This window comes from Hippichthys cyanospilos, chromosome 3 (genome assembly GCF_059441005.1).
Source record: "Hippichthys cyanospilos isolate Australia breed blue-spotted pipefish chromosome 3, RoL_Hcya_1.0, whole genome shotgun sequence".
Classification (NCBI taxonomy): Eukaryota; Metazoa; Chordata; class Actinopteri; order Syngnathiformes; family Syngnathidae; genus Hippichthys; species Hippichthys cyanospilos.
The window spans coordinates 3537539-3559477 of NC_142371.1; the positions used below are offsets into that span (position 1 = coordinate 3537539).

The window sequence follows — 21939 nt, forward strand, 5'->3', positions numbered from 1 at the left end:
TAGAAAATCCAGAGACATGTCATGTTACAGAACATAATGTTGTTACCGAAACACAACGGAAATATAAATAAAATTCAAATTTTAAGTTAATTAGTCAGATTTTTTTTTTATAATCAATGAATACAATTTTATTAAACATGTTTGAATGCCTCTAACATTATTAAAAAAAAGAAAAAAATAACTAAAAAAACTAGTACTATGTGAAATGCAGAAAATACACTATCTTAAATATTGATTCAGTTTGAGGTTTGATCTCTAACATCAGAAAAATACCTGTTGATTATTGTTTCAACGCAAAAAAAAAAAAAAAAAAAAAAAAAAGGTTTTATTTTGACTTAACACTATTGATAAGAATTCTGCTATCATGGAGGATTCCAAACACGGGAAAATACTTATTGCCAAAAGACAAAAATTTCGAGCATTCGGACTATTTTAAATGAACTCATTCATTCTTTCAGTGAATGAGTTATTAAGCAACACAAACCATTAATCAATTTTTGAAAATCATTATGGGTTACTTGAAAACTCGATCGCTAGACGATTAATTGTTACATCCCATATTTGAAGACGCTTGAGAGTGAAGTGATTTTCTGTAGAAATGCCAGTTTGTGTCATTGTCACACATCTGTGAACTTTCTTTCAGAGCTCACAGAGGCATGACTTCAAATTCTAAGATGCTATGTGAACTCACCTGCACACTTAGTTCTGCTCACTAGCGGAGGTCCAGGAGGGCCCGTCCCTCCTTCTCCCGGCCGAGTCAGCAGCACGCTGATGTGGTATTCCGTATCCGGATCCAAGTGCCACAGCTTGTAGGTGACCATGTTGACTCCGTGCACCTCAGACCACGGAGACTGACTGGCACGATACTCAATCTCTTTCCTAATAATGGGCCCATCTCCAAGGATAGAATTGGTGTTGAGCTGGATGATTAGGTAAGTGGAGCCGGCACGCAGCAGCTGAGGTGGCGCAATGGGCGAAGGTGGTACTGTCAGGGAATGGTTCAAAAAAGAACAGAAAAAATGATATTAGTGAAGGCATTTGCCTCAGTCATGTACAGTTTGGCTAATGAGCTTATCGGTTGCATGAAAACACAGTCCTGACTAACCACAGAGAATTAAATGGGTCCTGAGAGACCGAAGGATGCGAGCAGGTCATGCGGCGTTCAAATAGCCGATTAGTCACACCCATTAACGAGGCATTGAGAACCTTGCGTACATTAACCAGAGGGAAATGTGAAAAAACAGGTGTGAACACAATGAAGCAACCTTTGCCACAGAAAAATTAGGCGCCCTTCATCCGTTTCAGCATGAAAGAGGAGACTCTCCTTACTGTCAGTTGAGATTGGACACTGGGGATTAATTTCAAGCCCAACGGTCAGTTACTCGCACAGCTAAGCCGCTGAACAATTACATGGGCAGGAGTGTAAGGAAAGGAAGGGAGCGCAAAAGGAATGAGGACAAAGCACAAGAAAAGATCACAGTTAGATGTGTGGCTGTGACTAATCTGTCATTGCAGCAGAGGCGCCCCTGTCTTTTGAGGGCCCTCGCTTAACAGGATTTATACATCGGTAGCGCACCCCTCTTCTACCCTGATGCTTTCCGTTAAAGCTTCCTTCGCCGACGGCTCCTCGTCTTTGAGGCGTCAATAACTGAACCAAAATGAAAGACCAAATTCCATCCAGACAGTGGCATTTGGGTAAGGGGGAAATAGTGTGGCACAAATCTCTTAGACGGCTCCATACCAGAAAGAAAAAAACGTCTCTCTATAACTATTTGCTCATCTTTGTTTAAGCTTACCAGTAGCAATGTTACAAATCGCACAGACCAGAAATGTCGATTTTGAGTCATCCGAAATTGCTAACTTTCATTAAACCCCAACAATTGTATCATTAGAAGCACGACTTGCATCGAATGTTGAACCTATGATATGGGTTTAAATCTTTGTTGGGCCATATAGTGTGCGGTTTGTATGTTCTCCTAATCCATGAGAGGGTTTTCCCCAGATACTCTAGCTTCTTCCACAATATATCGCATGTTAATTGAGGACTGTTAACTGATATGTTCCCTGTGATTGTCTGGCAGTTAATCTATCAGTCTAAGCAATACAAAAGATGGGTAGACAGAACAGTTATAGTTTATATGTAATAAATATAAAATTACAATGGCACTCAAAACTTTGGAAACACCATCAAATTCAGTGTTTTATTATTTGAAAATTTCATGTTTTTAATGGCTCATCAACAATATGGCAAAATATTGATGGATTTACTTGGCAGAAAAAAAAGGTCATCAAAACAGGACAAGTTTTTTTTAGATCACCTAGAAGTAGGTAGCTTTGCCTGGATAACAGCATCTTTTTTCAGTATGTTCTCAGTAATCTTAATGAAGTGGATGATTCTTTATGAGTAAGATGATAGTTCATTGCTTTGAATAATCAGGAAAAGCGTGAATTCCTTACTGCGTTAGAGAACATTTGAATTTGAAGGTGTATTCAAATTTTTGACCTGTAATGTACAAACAAATGGGCTGAATCAGTGCCGCTTGCTTTTAGGTAGATCAACCACTGTCCAATGGGATGGTCCACATTTTGGGAGAAAAGCAGAGAAATAGCAACTGTTTTGTTTTTTGTTTTTTTACAGAGTCTGGTGAAATAATGATGGAAAATCAAAAAAGAGACATGTATGTACAGTATGCAACATATACTGCGAAAGAGGTAAAGCGGCTATAGAAAATGGATGTATGGATGAAGTAAACACTGCACATATCAAAGAAAGAAAAACATCTCCGTATCCAAGTCTTCTTTGCTTGGTCTTAAAAAATGTGGAGCTAAAGGTCATCAAAGGGGAAGAAGAGTGAGAATGTCACATTCTTATTTCCACTTCTCATTGTCCCTTTGCTGAGGCCTGATATGTTTTGCCAGCAAACCACCTCGCAGTCATGTCATTACTATGCTGTCAAAGCGGTGTCAGACTGTGGGGTTGGAGTGAGTAATGGGACTGAGGTCACCATCTGTGGTACATGATATGACAGGGCTGCAGGAGACCAAGTCAAGTGAGCAGCTTTATGACAGGAGGCTGAAGCCGGCGATGACTCCGGCTCTCACATACATGTCGGCAAGATTGAATTCTCCAACCGCAGATTTTCCATTTGAGTCAAAAGCGGCAGGTATTAGTCATCAAGGTACACGTGTCCACCATTTTGCGATTGAAAGTCACTATATTATACGTGACCGATATTTTACTGTAACAAGAACTGTCTGCAACGAGCAGCGACTGAAAAACAGGGCGGTTATTTTATATAACTTTAAAAGAAGACCTTGGGTCCTTTAATGAAAAGGGGTCAGCACTTGTTGTGTGATGAACTCCTGCGATGCAGTGTTTCCCAACCAGGAGTAAGTTCGCGCATTGCTAGGGATATGTAAAAACTAATTACAGCTCAGATGTTTGATGAAAATATGCATACCGTGGTTTGGAATATAATTGAACTTGCTCTTTTTTTTAGTTCAATCTTAAAACTGCTTTAGGTAAATGAAATGAAAACATTATATATACCTAGGGCAGATTTATTCTTTATTGTTATTCATTGACATACACACCACTAGAATGGGAGAATGTTACTTGATTAGATATTGTAAAGCTAAGTAGATGTACCATGCATTGTAATAAAAAAGTAAAATATCAAAATAATTTCAAATCCATCATTCTTCCTGATATATGTCAGCATTCATAGATTGATTGAAAACCCACATTGTTTGGACATTGGCAGGTATTAAAATTTAATGCAATGATGAACTTTTTCTCTCTAAGTATGAACGTCCGACTGCATTTGAATGTGCCACGTTAGGAGCTAGCGCTAACGCTGGAGACTTGCGCTGTATCATACGTTGACAGAGTAATAGACCAGCAGGTTTTTTGCAACTGTAATGACTTCTTTTTAATAGTGGTGTGTTGTATTAGTTGGTGAAGTGATGTAAATAAAAATGAGTCACAAGCACTTAAGTTAGCTACTTTGTGAACACAGCTATGGTGGCCAACTTCAAAATAAAAGTGCTCCAGGGCTATTGCATTGTTAGCCATGTATTATTCGGTGTGCTTATTTTGAAGTTGGCCTTCACAACATCATTGCCGTGTGACACGATGGTGCATTTTCTTTGGTAGGTCTTTTTTACATAATGCGCATTACGTAAATAAATATATAAAGATTGTTATCCATGTACGTGCTATTTAAAACATTTTTTTTTTTTTTTATCAGCACACACTGTACAATTAGACATCTTTCCGGGTCAGATGGTCGTAGTGTCTAGCTTTCGAGAAATTTGGGGTGGCGGTTTGTATTCAGGAGCGGTGGACCACTACCCCTCATCATCCATCAAATAATCTCAAGTGAAAAAAATGAGAAGAAAAAAGGAACATTATTGAAATAGAGACAAACAAGTCAAAGCTTTACCTTTGACAATGAGTTCCGCAAAGTTGGAGACCCCTGATCCCCGAGAGGACTGCGTGATGCAGCGGTAAAGGTCTTGATCTGACCTCTGGACACTGTCGAGTTGGAATGATACCACAAAACGCCGGTGACTCAAGTGCTTGACCGACGCGCCGGTTAAAATCTCCCCATTGTGTCTCTGGAAGACAGGAAGGGACCAGGTCAGATAAAACAGCATGCAAGAGCCATGACAGCCACGTTTGCAAAGTTTACTTCACATTTTGACTTCTTTCTCAAAACTGAATGCAGAAGAGATCTAGTAGACAAGTACTTAGCACGATAATGTTTAGACCATGCAACAACAACCTCAGTAAATATCTCCTTAACATATGTATCTGCAAAAAGTAAGAAAATGCAGTAGTGAAGTGAAGATGCTCTAATTTCCTTTCCTCCCCCGTTTGTTCCAAAAGTGTATCTTGAATCGACATTTGCCATGTCTGTGTTTAGAATGAGAATACAAGTAAATGGGGAAATTTGTTCTGACCTCCTACAGAGTAAATGTCTGTACCTTTCAAATGCCGTTGTCATGGTGTAGAACGTAAACTATACTTTAATGGCCAGCAACTAAGCTCCAGCAAATTACTTGACAACCACAGATTACATGATAGATTTTATAAAACTAACTGGTTCTTACCATGACAGAAAAACTAAAGGAGTATATTCATGATGAATAGCAATAGTGAGACAATGTTTAAAAAATAGACTTGTATATTAGTTGTTAAATCGGTAGTAAAAACCATTGTCCAATCTAATTAGAGTGGCAATGGCATTCCTCTAATTTAATGCTCACAAAACATCATTGATCCGGATGGTGCGAATTCACTCATTAGACAATTAGGCATGCTTAATTAAAAGTGAACATAATCCCCTTAAGACATTAGTAATTAGTGATGCGCCGAAAGTGCCACACTTTTGTTAAATTGGTCACGATGAGAAGATAAAAATTAAAATGAGACATTGTTCTCAAAGAGAGAAATTGTCGACTGAATGCTTGTATACTAATCTTTCAGTTGTGCTAGCATTGGCGCGTGAGCATGTTGAGAACAGCAGAAACATTTGGGTTTTGCTTCTTTTGCAGTTATACTTAAGCCCGAGACCACACAAACCACAGGACAAACATGAAGCCAGTCATTGAGGTTACACTGAGAAAAATCTTGTGACCACAAGAAATCAAAAACCCATTTTTCTGCGCAATCAGTCAGACAACGTTCGCAGCCTTTTACACTCTGTGTGGCTTCCATACTGTTAGCCAATATTTAATTAGTAAAATTTAAGTACAGATTGCTGTACAGCTGATACTATGCACTCAAATAAAAAGTTTCTTTGTGTTGTGATGTGACGGATCAATAATGGCATTTCAGAAACATTGATTACAACCTTTGTAACCTTGTAAGTGTAAGGTCAAGCGTACAAAGCACTTGTGCATGGTAATAGATAAAAGCTTTGGTACCTTTAGGGCAAAAGAAAACTATTTCAAATTGTTACTACTACTTTTGCCACCAGGGCTGAATAACAGCAAAGCTTGTTATTTCCAAAGTCAGCCATGTTATAAACAAATGTTGTGAAAAGTATGTTTTTATTGAATATGGGCAATATTTTTCTGTTTTTTTTAACCATGCATACAGCAATAAAAAAAAATGTAAAAGCTTCAATTTGGAATCCAAGTCCAACCGGCTACAGTCAATTCATCCCTGGATAAATGAATCACTCACCTCCAGTAGAAATTTCTCAGCCTCGGAAGCCTTTCCAGCAGCCACGCATTGAAAAGTTGCATTTTGTGCCGCGTTGACCTCCTCATCTCCAAGCCTGGAGAAATGTGGCGCCTTATCTAAGAAGGCGTATGGAGGAGAGAGAAGGAAGAATTACCTTTCGGCCACTCACTACGCCAGCCTGCCACAGAGGACACATTCTTATCAAGGCTCGAACACAGTCATTTTTGGTTTGCGAGAACGAATCGGTCTGTTCCGTGTTGCTTTCCTTTGCCTCAGTACGGAACTGTTTGTGCGTACAGCAAACAACTTGTTTTAATTCAAGAGGATTTTTTTGTGTGTCATTGAAATGTTTAACACATCAAGAAATAAATGCCGGGTCTCAAAAATTAAACGATTGTTTGAAAATGAATTGATAATTGAGGGATTGAGAATTATTTTTCCGGATCAATTAATCATTTAGATACCGTTTTAATTTTAATTGTCCTAATCCTCAGAATTTAAGCTTCTGAATTTTATTTATACTACTACTTATTCTATACTAAGTGTGCATTTAAATTGGATGTGTTCAATCAGAAAATCATATATATGTTTATTGATGAGCAAAAACACATTTTGCGCCTGAAGATTTGTTTTGATTTGATTTAAATATTTATTTTTATTTAGCATGGCACATGTTTTTACTGTACCAAATGATGTATTATATATTTCATTTGAAAAAATAAAACTTTATAATGTAAAAAAATAACTATTTAGCAAAAAAGACTTTAAAATGATGTATTTTAGAGCTGTAATTTCAATACCATGATATATGACCATATCGTGAAAGGTATGTCAATTCAATAAAAAATGTCACTAAGACGTGAATAAAAAGTCTACTCCTGTGTATACGTGTGGTGATTTGTAAGAGAACATAACATTTTAAATCAAGGGCAATCTATTCAGAGCAGAGTGTGGGAGTGAACGTGTGAAGGAAAAGCCAGCGAAAGCGTCAATCCTCCACGTTTTGACTAATAATGTCCTGGCATGCTGAGCTGAGCTGCCAATGAATCAGTGTGGGTGTAACCCTCTCACCCAATTCCACGATTAACAAGTGAGCAGAAAAGAGAAGGCCTGGCAGAACCAAATCAGCGTATAAGTTCCGCCGTACGGCTTGCCATGTCTGAGAAATCGGGTAGGATGTGTGTAGTTGTCACTCCCGATGACTGACAGGAAAAGATGGCAGAGCAACAGTGAAGGTGAAGCATAAGGGAGACGCTAACATTTTTTATTTTTTTTTTGCTTCCGCATTCACCACTGTGCACTCTATAGCAGATCAAGAATATGGTGACTTGTTGATCTTGTGTGTGCACAATAGACAATGATAGCAAGCACATTTCTCCAGAGCAGGTAAATAGCATCATAAGTAATAAGCTTAAAAAAGAGACCTTGAGAGGCTGGCAGAAACTCTCGATAAGCTGACAATCTTGTCTTTAGACCAATTACAGCTAAAAAAAAAAAAAAAAAACAGCAACCTCCGCGATACACCTCAAGCTTTACACTGATGATTGAGAAAATTTCAGATAACCATCAATACAGGAAGAAAGGATTTTTGTACTATGCAATCATCATTCTAGGAATAAAGAATATCCCCCCATTATTAATGTTTAAACAGAACAGAAAAGCAGCAAAACCTCAGTCATGGAGAGAAGCATCTAATGTAATTGTAAACGTATATATTATTTCTATTAAACTTTTTGGCAAAAAAAAAAAAAAAAAGTCCACACTGGACTTGGCTCCCATCCTGTTGATGTGCGGTTGGTTTTCTTCAGCTGTCATTTAAGTACAAATGAGTCAGATCTGTATAAATTGTGCTTCACGCTGATGTCTGTGAAGCTGTTAAATCCAATAAATACTGAATATAATTTTTTTCCCAAAATAACAAGCTCTTCAAATCGAGACAACTTACAGCAAGTGGCATCAAGAGTGTTGTGGTTGACATACCTGTAGCTCCATTGTCCATACGCCATTCCTAGTCAAAGCTCGATTTCGCTCAGCCCTGCATTTCTGTCTAAGACGTATCTTATCATTGAGTATAATGGCATAGGCTCTAAAGCCAAATTCACCTAAAAATGTGGTGCAGGAAACTATTCCCAACCATTGTCCTGTGAGACATTACCTCATTCACAGTTAAAATGGATTTTTGACATGTAGCTGTTATTGACAATGAATGAGTTTTAACATATTTAAACCAACTACGGTAGTGAATGAGTTAATGTGCCATCAGACATTATTAGGTGTGCTGCGGGAAACTATTCAAACTCACTTAATTCAGCCTTTTGTATTTACAGCAAATAATGTGCTGTATTTTTGTTAGTCTACCTATGCCACGCATATAAAGTGACAGACAGGACAATTAAACCATCTGTGCGAGGGTAGAAAGTTGCAATTTACCTGTGTAGCAACCTCTTGTCATGTAATAATAATATAATAGCATACAGAATGTACTTTGAAACAACATTGAAGCCAAATTGAGAACAAAAAGAGAGAGAAAAAAAAAACATTTTAGCAATGTGGGAAACATGGAAGCCCAGGATGTTTATCAAATTCCCTGCCAGCCCAATAAAAATGAAACTCTGACATCTATAGTCATCAATGGCAGTAAAGGATTTACATGGCACCGGAAGGCGCACACCTGAGCCTTCAGTAACTAGACCAAGACCATGAATAAAACATAGAACATTAACCAAGGTCATTTTCGGCTGTTGAAAATTGTACCTGTAAACTGAATAGATCCTAAAGTGAGTCATTTGTGAAGGTATCATTCAATTCCCCCGCTAGGTTTAACCAAGCCGATTTTGATTGTCTTGGTGTACTTCTTGATAGTGATGGCGACATAATAAAATCGACACTTTAAGTCAATCCAAGCAGGGGTTCGGTAGCTACGGTGCCCTGTCCAAGCCGTGGCTCCCAAACCACTACTGACCTAAAATTTTAAATTACAGTAAGTGCTGCACCATCGCCATCAATCACAATCACCATCACTACCACAAAAAGGCTTGGTTTTCAGATTTTCAGATTTTGAGGGTGAGTTGGCACGGAATGACCCAAAGTGAACTTTTACCTTGACATTGATTTTCTGACGTTTTCGATTGGAAAAATCTCATTATCGAAGCACCAATGTAAAATGTGTGCTTTGGCTTAATGATGACAGGGAACCATTGGTAGAGGAAATGATTGAAAAATAATGATGATTGGAAAGTTCGAAAAATCCAAAGTCTAATTACGAAAGTTTGGGAAAGAACAAATGCTAAGTTATTTACACAGAAGTGAACTTGATGAGCATTTTCATAGTGACTTTTCCCTCCCCTCGGATTTCATCTTACTTCTCTCACTCACACTGCGTGCTGCCAAATACTGCTTACTGGATGTGCGCCACATTGTGAGATGTGCACAGGTCTTGATGAGATTCTTAACTGTATAATTGCCACAGTGGGAGCCTTCAAAAGACCATCTGTGGTCACAGAGAGGAACGAGGAGTGGGCACTCCAGTAGGAGCATGCCTCGAGACTGTAAACCAGGCTGTTGTTGTTTTTGTTTGATAAAAAGAAAAGTGCGACCCAGTGTCGGTTTATCATGATCACCAACAATAATGAGTGATACCATTGAATCCTAGAACCTTTCAGTGCAGTTCACCTCAAAGCATTGCCAAGCACAGTTGATGAATGTGCATGCGCTGGCAAGAGCTCACACATTCAGCAAAACAGACACAGTGACCCTGAGAGACTACGTCCGGGCCCAAGGGTCTGAATGAATGTTTCACACAAAGTCCCCATGGGCTAGCAACATAGTGAGCTGGTGCCTTTACTTCCTCTCCTAGGGCACAAAAAGCCACCAACAGTAAGGAGACTTTTTATATATATATATATATATGAAATCCTTCAAAGAGATGTATGACCTAAAGCTCTCAACACTGACATCCAAACAAGAGATCATGAAAGTGAGCGTCTTTCACCGTCACACTCGGCCTTCAAAAATGTTTTAATAGCAGTATCCCTCAGGATAACCAGGATGATCAACCGTGACTTTTCTTCATCCTATTTATGTTTCATGGTGCTTTGAAGTGTATAAAACCGTTAAATCTTTTTCTTTTTTTTTTTTCCTACAGCAACCTTCTGTATTTGCAACAAATTGTCAGAGGTGTCACTTACAGCAGGGATAGTTGAGCACCATGATGTCATCGATAGCAATGTATCCTTGTTGTTCCGTAGAAACAGTAGCCTCAATCAGTACCTGCAAAAAGTGAAACATGACAGCAAGATGAGCAGGTTTTAATAAAACCCCAGGCATATTTATAATGGAGTGACAGCCATTCTCAATGCACAATTGACAACTCGCATTCAACATTACTCTGTTCTCTTTTGCTTAGGGTGACCAGCATTTCAAAGTTAAAAACAAGTACCCCACAATTTTGCTGAAAATCAAGCCAACGATACATTCTAACAAGCACCCACTTCAGTAAGTAATTGATCATTGAACGCTAGCACTTTTTTCCTGGCACAATATTTTTCATACAACTGAATTCAATCGGCAGAATATTCCCACACTGGAAACGCCGCCAGAGTCACTTAGATCGCATTCAGTCTGACTACATTTTCTATGATTCTCCGATACGGAAGCAGAAAGCAGTTCTAGTTCTGTTATGCCGCAAACATGTATGCGAAAGTAATTTAACGGTTGTTGTTTTTTGGGTTTTTTTGTTTTTTCAATTGAATTCTCACAAAGATCGCAATGACAATTTTGTGACTGACATACCCGTAGCCCAAACACTTGGCTTGCTGACTGAAGTTAAAAACACACACGCAAACACACACAACAAAAAAAAGAACGGGACGCGGGGACAAGTCTTGCTTAAAAGTGGGATGAAACTGGCTAGCAAAAATCTGTCGGGACTCATAACGCAAGGCTCAAAACCGGGACGTCTGGTTCCCCTACTTTGTGCGGCAGAGACATTAATTACAAACAACCCTATTAAAACTTTGTAGTACATCTGTTGACACCAAACAAGCCAGAAGATAAAAAATAGAAGAAACAAACAAGCCAGAGAACAGAGATGGATAAGTTTTGCCTGAGTCCGCAGGGCCAAGGGAAATAATAGCTTTATCAGCAAGCACACAATGTGGCGCATGAGTCATTTTACATCCTGAGCAAAGGCTGCTGTGAAACCATAACAGCATATCGTGCAGCTGCGCAGGGCCGCAAGACGCAAGGGAGGACAAACGTCTGTACTATCCTATGGAACAATAAGCTATGTGAAACCCAATCAATATCAAATCACCATCCTCAATAATGGTGCGAGTTATGAGACACGAGGGTGAGCTTTGTTTTTCAAAAGCCAAGGACAACGTTCCATTTGTGCGTTTGATCGAAAGCCTTGCTTTGATATATTGTTTTTCATAATCCTCTGACCAAAAGATTACATTGTGGCTACTATCACTGATTTTTGACTTTTACTGTGCTCTCATAGGCACAGCCAACTACGCGCCATATGTGTGGGGCGCCTGTCATAAACTAGAGCCCAATCTGCTCAGGTATATTCAGTCATAAAATCTTCACATAAAACCAATTAAGTTTTTTACCATCCCTAAATTCTGCATCAGTCACTGAGAATAAGACTGTAAAGCCAAACTCATTTGAATGAGCTTTTCAAATTCATCTTTCAGTTTGAAGAGAATGGATGTCACTGAACTAAAAAATAAATAAATACACAAAAACACTGAGTTTGGCGCTATTCAACTGTTCTATCTTATCTAGCTTATGACCCAAGGCAGGTCATGTGTCATGTGATATTGAGCTGTTTGTAACCTGCAATGAGCCAATTTCTGTACATAGAAGTGGAGCGTTGTCTAAAAACAAAATTATTTGTGCCATATTCAACCCAAATTGTATTAAAATTTCAGGCATGAAACGTGGAAACACACAATAATGAGATCATGAGAAAAGGTTCCAGAAAGATAAGTGGCTGAAATCAGAAGGAAAATCCAATTTGAAAAGAATTTGCTCTGTGTACGCAGGGTCAAAAGAATTAATGGAGGGAAAAGTCTTTTGATCCAGAGCACACCCAGACTCCAATTAATTAAATAACACATTTATATTCAGACTTTAGATGATCAGGATTTTGGGGGCCCTTCACGAGCACCCGTCAGCGAGTTTAAACATAACCGACTAAACAAAACTAAAATAACCAATCACTGATCCGATAACGACATGAGGCATGTCTATTTAAATAACTTACTGAATTAAAGTACTGCACATACTAGAATACTATTTGTGGAGTATCAAAATATATAGACAGTATATATATATATATATATATATATATATATATATATATATATATATATATATATATATATATATATAAAAGAAATAATTTTTTTGCCATGCCTAAACCTGACAAAGATGCACAGATAAAAACATCAATGACCTTTAGAAGGCATGCAAGAACTGGCTAGATGTCAAATTCAAGTTTGGTAAGGTGAAACAAAAACAACGTGAGAGAAATAACAAATGCAACATCTTACTGTAGGTAAATTACTATAATGTTATAAATGAATTCAATCTGCAAATAAGGAAGTGATGCTACAAAAAGACTAGTGAAAATGAAAGATATGATGGCGCCACTCAAAACCTTCACACAAAATATAATATACGGAACAGAACAATGGCATAACCGATCGCTCGGAAAATTACGGTCGATCACTCATCATGCATTACATAGGAAATATCGATCACGATCAAGCCGATCAGATTAGCATAAAGTCTCTATCTACTCTACATCATTTTCAATGTTATTTTACTCTTAGAGATCAGTTTGTTTTTCTGTTCATAGAACCAATGCAACTACCGCAACGTTTCACAGAAAAGATTACCGTTATTATTGTCACAATCCATCAAATTTTACATGCTCCGCCTTCCTCACAGAACATACAATTTACAGAGAGTAAAAGTCATCATGTTTCAAAACTAAATCGCTGTTGGAAACTTGACACCATGCCATTAGACTGAAATCCAAATTAGCCTGAAAGCCTAATTTGGTTAATTCATGCAAAAGAAAAGATTAAAAAAATGATTTTCATGTCTAATTGAAGCTATTTTTCCTCACTGCAAAGTAGCTTGATTGTTCGGAAACCTCAGCAACCTCCAAATTGTTATTCAAAGCCTCTTTGCCAGTGGGATAAATAATCATACGCCTGTGTTACGATCTGATAACTTATTTGACTCTCTACTAAAATAAAAGCGGAGAACATCAACTAATAAAGCAAAAGTTAAAAATGATTGATCAAAATAACACATCAATGTTGGCTTTTAGAATGAGCTTTTAGTTACAGTTTGCATACACATGAAGAGAGGTTTTCAAGGCCCAAAAAATAAAATTCTTTTTTGACTTTTCAGACCTTAGACACAGGGTCTTTCACCCAACATTAGACCTGCCATAGATATACCGCTCACTAAATATAATAGACGAAAGGTCATGTGCCAAACTCAATCTGCTCAGGCAGAAAATGCCAGAGGGTAGAAGACAGTGCAGTGAACACAGTCTAAAACCCTCAGTTTGTATTTGCTGAAGGGCTTTTTCGTAGCCACAGGTTCAGCGTGGAGAAAGAAACATTTTCAGACTTAGCTGACATGAATTTAATCACCTACAAATCTTTGACAGCAACTTTTTGACTGAAGGAGCCACAAGTAGATGTTACTGCGATAAGATGTGATGCAAAGACAACTGTTTATCACAGAACAATAACCCGGTGTGATTTTTCGTCAATTTTAATGCATTTGCTCAAATAGCGGCCTCACTTATGACATGTTTTCTTCGTTATTCGCCAGGTCCGCTTGAACAAATAAATCCTCTCCCTAAATTGATGCCCTCTTTCACCCAGCAAACAAAAAACAAGTGTAGCAGTTTGTAGAAGTAATTACCTCTCTTATCATCACACTTCCAAACAGCAATACAATTTGGTATGCTACGACTCCTTCAACCCATTTAACTTATAAAACACTTTCAAAACATCCACTTCCATAACAAAGAGCGGTACGAAGATAAAAATCAAATAAACTATAAAACAAGTTAAAAACAATAAACAAAAAAAGTGCAGTGTATCATGTGGAGTTGAAAACCAAAGAATAAAAATAAATTGGAAATAGGCATGCTTCTCCAATTTTCTCTCAAATTGTCGGGTAGTTTCTACAGTCCACTAAACAAACATCTTTGGCTATTAGGGAAGATAGTTTCCTTCCTGATAAGAAGAGGCAGTTGCCTTTCTTTATGAGGCGGACCCTCGATGAAGCTAACTAATGTTAAGTAATGAAGGGGAAAAAAACATGAGGGCTCAACTGAATTATTCAATCTGACGCCATGGGGGGTTATCAGACAAAATGAAAACACATTAACTAGTGAAAACACAAAAAATGGAAAAAAAAATACAATGCATTCCAACCTCAAAATAGTTTTTTAAGTTACATCCAACTTTGATATCACCTGAACAACTTACTTATAAATTGAAATTGTAAATCCATGGCTGTATATCAGTGAAGAATGCATGAAGTGACATCCCCAATGTACGAGGGGTGGGTACTTTGACTCTCTCCCAATTCAATTTGACTCAGATTTAGGTATATGAGTGAATTCAGAAGTTATTACAGATTCAAGACATGTAGAATCAAAATTATTTGATTAACAATGTTTCGGCTTCAAGCTATAGGTGTGCAAAGCATCGTCATGATTTACTCCCGTCTGCTTTCTGAGATACATAAAATGACAAACTGAGACATTAAAAAGGCCTTTTTTTAACACTGATTTAAGTATGGATTGTAGGGACGGTGCTTTTTTCCACTAAACATTTCAAATATATTCATATACGGTATCAACGTAATTAAGCCCTCATCATTCTTATTACATGTCCGCTTTAATAGATCGAGAGAAAGACCACATTGTTTAAATATTTGCAGTTACTAATGTTTAATGCATATATGGACCTGAGTTTGAAATGTCAGACTCCATTTGAATCCACTACGTACTGTAGTTAGCTGCTAACGCTAATGCTGATTACTTGTGCCGTAAGACAGCGTAATTGACTACCCGTTTCTTAGTGTCCTTAAAGAGCAACTGATTAGGATTTTTAAAAAGCGGTATGTTGATGGTGGTAGAGAAAAAAAACCTCACGTTTGCTATAGGGTGGAAATCCTTTATTTGACAAGTCTGAAAAGAGCATGTGAAGGTAGCAACTTATGGCTACAAACAAGCAAATCAAGAAGCAATAGTTAACTTGCAAGATTAAAAAAAATAAATAGAAAAAATAAAACGTTTTCTAAACTTCCATAAACATACCAAACTCCGTTTGTGTAAAGTTGTGCATGCTTCATTTCCAATGGGTGACTACATACAGTATTCAGTTTAACTTTTAAGTGAATGATAGAATCAGGACTCAAACAGAAATGTATATTTGTCCACATGTTACAGTGCCAATCAACAGAAGGAAAGTGATTGCTGTTTTCGTCTTGATGACAATAGCACAGAGAAGGGAAACCAAACATTTTTAGGCTCATTCAATCATCAAAGGAGAAGAAATGTGGAGTCTGTGAGAAGTGTTTTTTTCTTTGCAAATCTGGATAACATCAGGTTCTTATTCCTGTTTGGTGCTTTCTGAACTGTGGAAGTGCGGTGCACGGCAGCGCAGCAGATCTTTTAAGTACTGCATAAAGTTGACGGACCGCGGCACAGCAACATAACATGATGCAGCGCATTGGTGGTCCCATGTTTTCCTATCCTGGGAACACTATTCTATTTGTTTGTTTACTGAAGAGGCTTGGACTGGCTGTCCGGGCTGCGAATCATTCTCGTAAGGGTGTGAATGAGATTGTTTATGTTGTCACTCCACAATGACGGAGAATTTATCTCGGACCGAGTCCCGAGGGAATCGCGAAAACCAGAACTGATGGACTTATGAAACCTTTCGAGGACACGGGTTTGAATGCAAAGTCGCTGTGTGCACACAGACAGTGCGCTTAATGTGGGAGTATGACATCGAGGAAGACTTTTAAATGACTGAAGGAGTGAGTACCAAATGCTAGGTCCTGGTGGTGCTGGGGTTCTCAATTAGGCTGTGCTCAAGGATTTTATCCTTTTTTTTTTTTTTTTTGGGACACAGTGATTTCCATTCCTTCATCATTCATTCACCTCTTTGCTGACATTCATTTTGTGTTGCCACTATAGTGTTTGGGGACACCAGAGACACTAGCAAATTATCTGCTTTTCATCAACGGCTTTTTTAACAACTGCTTCCCCGATATGATGCCTTCCTTCATTTGCCTTTATTCGAGCAAACTTGTTTGCGCTCTGAAATTGAAGTACTTTCAACAAGTGGAAAGAAGAGAATTGCTCAATGTAAAGCACAGAAAGCGAGGAAACGTTTAACCACGGAGGGAGCCTGTCTGGAGGGCTAGATAACATCTTAAATATTTGATGGGAAGATACTCCTCGTAGTTGAAAGGCCGACCAAGAAGGGGAAGGGTGCATACTATCACAGATACATCTTCTGGTCAAACTTTTCAAGGTGATCTTTATATTTCCACAGTATCATCTAGAAAAATCAATAATACATAGGGAGAAGGAAGACAAGTTTGTAAAGCTCCAGACTACAAATAGGAGAAAATGGTAATATATTTTAAAGTATATTGAATTATGTGGAACTGTTTGTTGGTAAATCATTTCAGTGAGCAATCAAGGTGAAAAAAATTCAATAACTTGACAGCAACCAATAGGTGTGCTGTTGACAACAATAATATAAGAACATTTTGCAGACGTAGCAAGACCTATTAGGTTTTCCAGATATGAACTGATTTTTTGTCAGGCATTGTGGCCAAAATTTGAGTGATAAGCCCTTGCAGTGGCACAATGCATAAGGCCATAGATGTGCTAACAAAACTAGCACTGACATGCAGCAATAATGAACATTTGACAACCTGTATTTAACACAAGCTGGAGAAACACGGGATGACAGCGCAAAAAACACTCGCAGGCATGTTTTTTGACCACAGCAAAAACAAAACAGTTGAGACCATCTTGTGCATTTTATCATCAGACCTTTGGGAATTACTTATGTCTGTATACATAAGATTGCTGCACGGGGGCCAAGGCACACAAGAATAAAACGACTTTAATTATTTTATTTTAATTGTGTTTACTATCTAGTTTTATAAAGCGCAATACTGAAAACAGTGTTTTTTTTTAACAGATTAATGGTATTTTAATCATTTTGAAGCAGGAATGATGGCTTGGGTTACGAGCATGGGGATGTAATGAATTAAACTTGTAAGTCTGGGCACCATTGTAATCAGTGACATTAATAGATGAGTAGAATGACAGTACAGCACATGAAGACATGAATGTGGCGCTGACAAATGCATGTTTTTTTTTTTTTTTATTGCTTGTTCATTTTAGCATGTTTTATTGACCTCATATTATGCTTTTAAATTTCTCAATGAATCCAGTATGTGAGTGCATTGAATTTCATTGTATTTCTGTTCAATGACAATAAAACTAATCTAATGTAAGAATGTTTAAAATAGATTAACAGAGAATACATCCTACCAAACATTTTCCCAGTTGAAGAAGTACTGTATAATCAACTGTGAAACCCTAATTACAGCATAATTTTTCAAATAAGGAGTAGATTAACAAATTCAACAAGAAAAAAACACTTAGAAGGCCATAAATTACTTTTTTTCTCCATATGTTTATGAAATTGAAATCATCATGTCTTGATTGTGGATATTAAAGAAAACAATTGCAGTGGCAATTTCATTTTTCAGACATAACCACAGACTGAAAAAAAATCTTCCACACATCATAAAGTATACTTAAACAACAAACTTGAGTAGGCTACTCTTTTTCGATGGCATGTAAAAGGCTACGAGAAAAAGGATGCAACATGAACTCATGGTAAAAAGCTAAGATCTTGTTATACCACCTTAAAAAAATAAAATAAAAAAAAAAAGAACTGAAAACTACCTGAAGGCAATTTTACAAAAGGTGAATGACAAGAGGTTCCATCTCCACCTCTGTTACACACTTTGCTTGTTTAATGAGATGGTATAGCTCTTTTTGTCAGAAATATAAAGTTATTGTATTGCTGTGAAGAGTGCAAGAACTTGAAAACAAATTTGCAAGCTACTTGGAGCCAGTGCTTTGGAGCCACTTTAATGAGAATTCATGAAAACTGTGTTGCCCCTAGTCCCGGGATTGGTAAGATTTATTCCATCAGGTGCCACTGTTTTTTCTTTTGTAAAGAATAACTATGATGTATTGTACAGTATTCCGGCAGTAAAAGGCTCTGAGGTTTTATAACAGTTGTTCAGGCCTTTTATTATATTTCGGTGTCGCATGGAAGTCCAGCTCAAATGCTCTCTTAGGCCTTATATTGCCCCTGCCCTAAAGCAATCCAGCTGTTTATGGTTATAAGTGTGTGATTTATTTTTTGTTTCCACAGGCTTTGATTGAGGCCATCAAATAGGTATTGATTTATTATGTATTTAATCTGTTATAGTCAGTATTGTAAAACTGCATTGCATTACAGAAAGAGCTGTTTTTAATTTTTTGGTTAACTTACTTGAATAAGGTTGGGCACAAATTGGTGAAAATGCTGTCAGTATTTTATACTACATTGTACTATATTGTGCAACTCTTGCAACACTTGCGTAAGAAGTGTGAGTGTGGCAAACACTGTGTCAAGATCATCTGACCTTTAACAATTTTTGACAGAGAACATTTTATTTCTAATAGCTAGCTAATTTGAGAGCGTATTGTGAAAGTCTACATAACACTTCACAGGGTGGCTAAACCACTGATAGAGCTGTGATGACAACAACAACTGGCTTTTTACAAAATTATGACTGCTGAAGAAAGGAAGATGTCCAAGCTACAATCATTCAAAAACTTTGAAGAAAAATGCAAGTGCAAAAAAAAAAAAAAAAAATCCATGGCTTGTGTATTAGACCGATTGAGTTGCTTTATTCAAAGGTGGTAGTGTTTGCCCAGTCTTAAGAGACTTACACTCCTCCTCATATTAATCATCCTCCTCTCATTTGGCAGCCAAGGAAAAATTTTGACTAGCGAGAAACTGTAAGTGGGCTGGGATAAGAGAAAAAGTAATAACAATAAGACCGATTCACAAAACAAAGCCAAACATTTGCCGAGAGGAAACTATAACATGAAAAAAAACTTAGTTGCTGATATTGAGCACCTTTACTTGTTAAAATCATAACCTCTTGAGACATTGCTGAAAATGGCATGTTTTTTTTTTTTTACAAATATATAATTTTTTTGTTTTTAAACATGAATGTGAATAATTACCACCTAACAAAATAAACAAAAAAGAAGCATCCTTTCCACTGATTCATCGTGTGGTTTGAAGTAAAGCTTTCCAATATAAATGTTAATTCCCTTTATAATCCCTTTTGTAATCCTGTACAGACAAACACATTATTTTCAAAAAAGTGTGTGAACATTCACAGAGCCATTACTTGCTGCCGAATGTACACATGAATGGCTGCTAAACTGACCAACAACGGGATTAGTAAAATGCCAAACGTGAAAAGAATATAAAAAGTGATTCAAGTAAAACAAAACGCACACACAGATAAAGGTTACCGCTAGCTCAGTTATAATTTCGCAGTGCACAAACAAATGCAAATTAGTTACATTCTGAGGTGTGAATTTTTGTCTCCAAAGTTTCACTTAAAAAATAATGTAGATCAAAGGTTCATAACAACTACCAAAAATCTGTTATGGGGGGTACAGGTTATGTAGTAAATCAGTAATGTTTATCCAGTAATAATAAAGTGGATATATGTTGGGCTGATGATGTGGTATTAGTGTGTTTAGTACCATCGAGTTTTTATAAGCTGTAAAACTAGGGCTGCCAATAGCAAATATTTTTAAAAATTCATTACCCAAGCAGCCCAACAAAATTATTTTGTTATTATTGGATTGTATTCATTTTTTCAATAATTTACTAAGACTGAACAATTAATCGATGCATATTAATACAGATACAGTGGACCCCCGGTTTACGACGTCACTGGCTTGTGTTTTTTTCACCTTACGATGGCGACCGTGGCGTGGTTTTTTTTGTCCCTCTTTCCTCTATTTTTTTCACACTACGACAAAAACTCCTCCTCAAACATGGCGGTCAGTGTGCATGCGTGACTGCGAGTCGTTCCGCGCTCATACGTCTATACAAGCGTCACTGCTTATGTCACTAGAATGAAGAAAGCTAAGCTTAGCTAGGCCCCCCTCACTATGGAATATGGCTATAACAAGATCTCACAGCACTCAAAGGTAAATAAATCATCTCTATATTTTTTATGATTTATTTAATTGTATACATGTATATTATATGTAAGCAGCACTCACTATAATATTTTGATACAAATTTGTAATATGTATATACAATTTGAATGTTTTTTCACGCATTTGCTGTTTAATATAGGTTTGGATTGCCTGCCATACAGTGAATTCGCGTTACGATCCCATCTGCGGAACGGATTAATCTCGTAAACCTGGGGCCCACTGTACTTAGTCTAATATATTCTACAAATTAGCATTAGTGGGCTAGCAATTACCATTTAAGGTCAACAAACACTAACTACTCTTTAGTTCACATCTACTTACAATGCAAGAGTCGAAGCAATGCAGTGTTTATGCCAGGTCCACTTTGCAATAACACAATATTTTATTTTGTCCATCTTTTTAAATAGGAAACGAGTCCAAACTTGTTATATCAAGCTTTTTGGGGGCGGATTCTATCTCTGTGGCCATCATTGCAATACTGCAAGATACTCCGCAAGAAAAGTCCATCTAGAAAACAGTAGCGCAAACATGGCTTCATCAGAGTTTTGAGGCAGATAGTTTTAGTCAACGTATTTTTAAAGTCAATCCACCCGAGTTGGTCGACTTCCCCATCCCAACCATAGCCAATACTTTATACATTCATAATAGCTTGAGAGCTACGTTGAAACTGTATGCGGACAAAATACCACTTTGCAAACCAGTGATGTCACCTCAACTCAGTATCCACTGAGGCCATCTTCAACAAGACACTCGACACTGTTCAACTCATTCACTGTCATATTTCCAACACAAGAACCACAGCTATTAAAATCTTTAATGAGGGCATGGCAAAGATGGGATGATTCACACTGCTGATGTCATGCTGAGATAAATTAAGTAGTGGATGGAGAATTATTATGATTAAAATAAGATGCCAATTCCCTGACACCTTATTAGCTAGTTTAGGAAGCTCACGAATTCTGTATGGAGGAGCAATTGAGTAGCAGTTTTGCAAACATATTCATACAGAACTCCCAGAAACTATAATAAGAATGTTTTATTATTCATGGAAATATTTATTAAGTGGAAAATATGTTTCTGGTCTGCCATCTAAAGTTAATCCAGCTGACATATTTTTGGTGCACTCAAAGTTGGCAATCCATATAAGACAGCTACTGCGTCCTAAGAAGAAAAAAAATACTAATACATAATTAATTGGTAGTGATTTTCTGCACCCATCATGGAAATGTTGTCAAATGCACATTCTTAGTCATAACCACATTGGTATGCATCTCATGGCATTTGTGTTCCATTTCTGACCTACTACAGTCAAAATAGCAAACAAATCTAATCCAAATCAAGCAAGTCTATCGGAAGGCTA

General features: G+C 37.4%; 1 protein-coding gene across 3 annotated transcripts in view; it reads right to left on the reverse strand.

The window, feature by feature from the left end:
* The window catches only part of LOC148425483 (receptor-type tyrosine-protein phosphatase U), a 196495-nt gene that overhangs the window by 75940 nt on the left and 98616 nt on the right, over nt 1-21939 (reverse strand). For all 3 annotated transcript variants that reach the window (XM_088410178.1, XM_088410176.1, XM_088410175.1), the window contains exons 4-7: nt 10381-10462; nt 6194-6309; nt 4446-4620; nt 692-985 (exon numbers count right to left, since the gene is read on the reverse strand). In XM_088410178.1, the coding sequence (XP_088266304.1) occupies nt 692-985; nt 4446-4620; nt 6194-6309; nt 10381-10462 (667 nt within the window). The remainder of the gene's footprint in view (nt 1-691; nt 986-4445; nt 4621-6193; nt 6310-10380; nt 10463-21939) is intronic.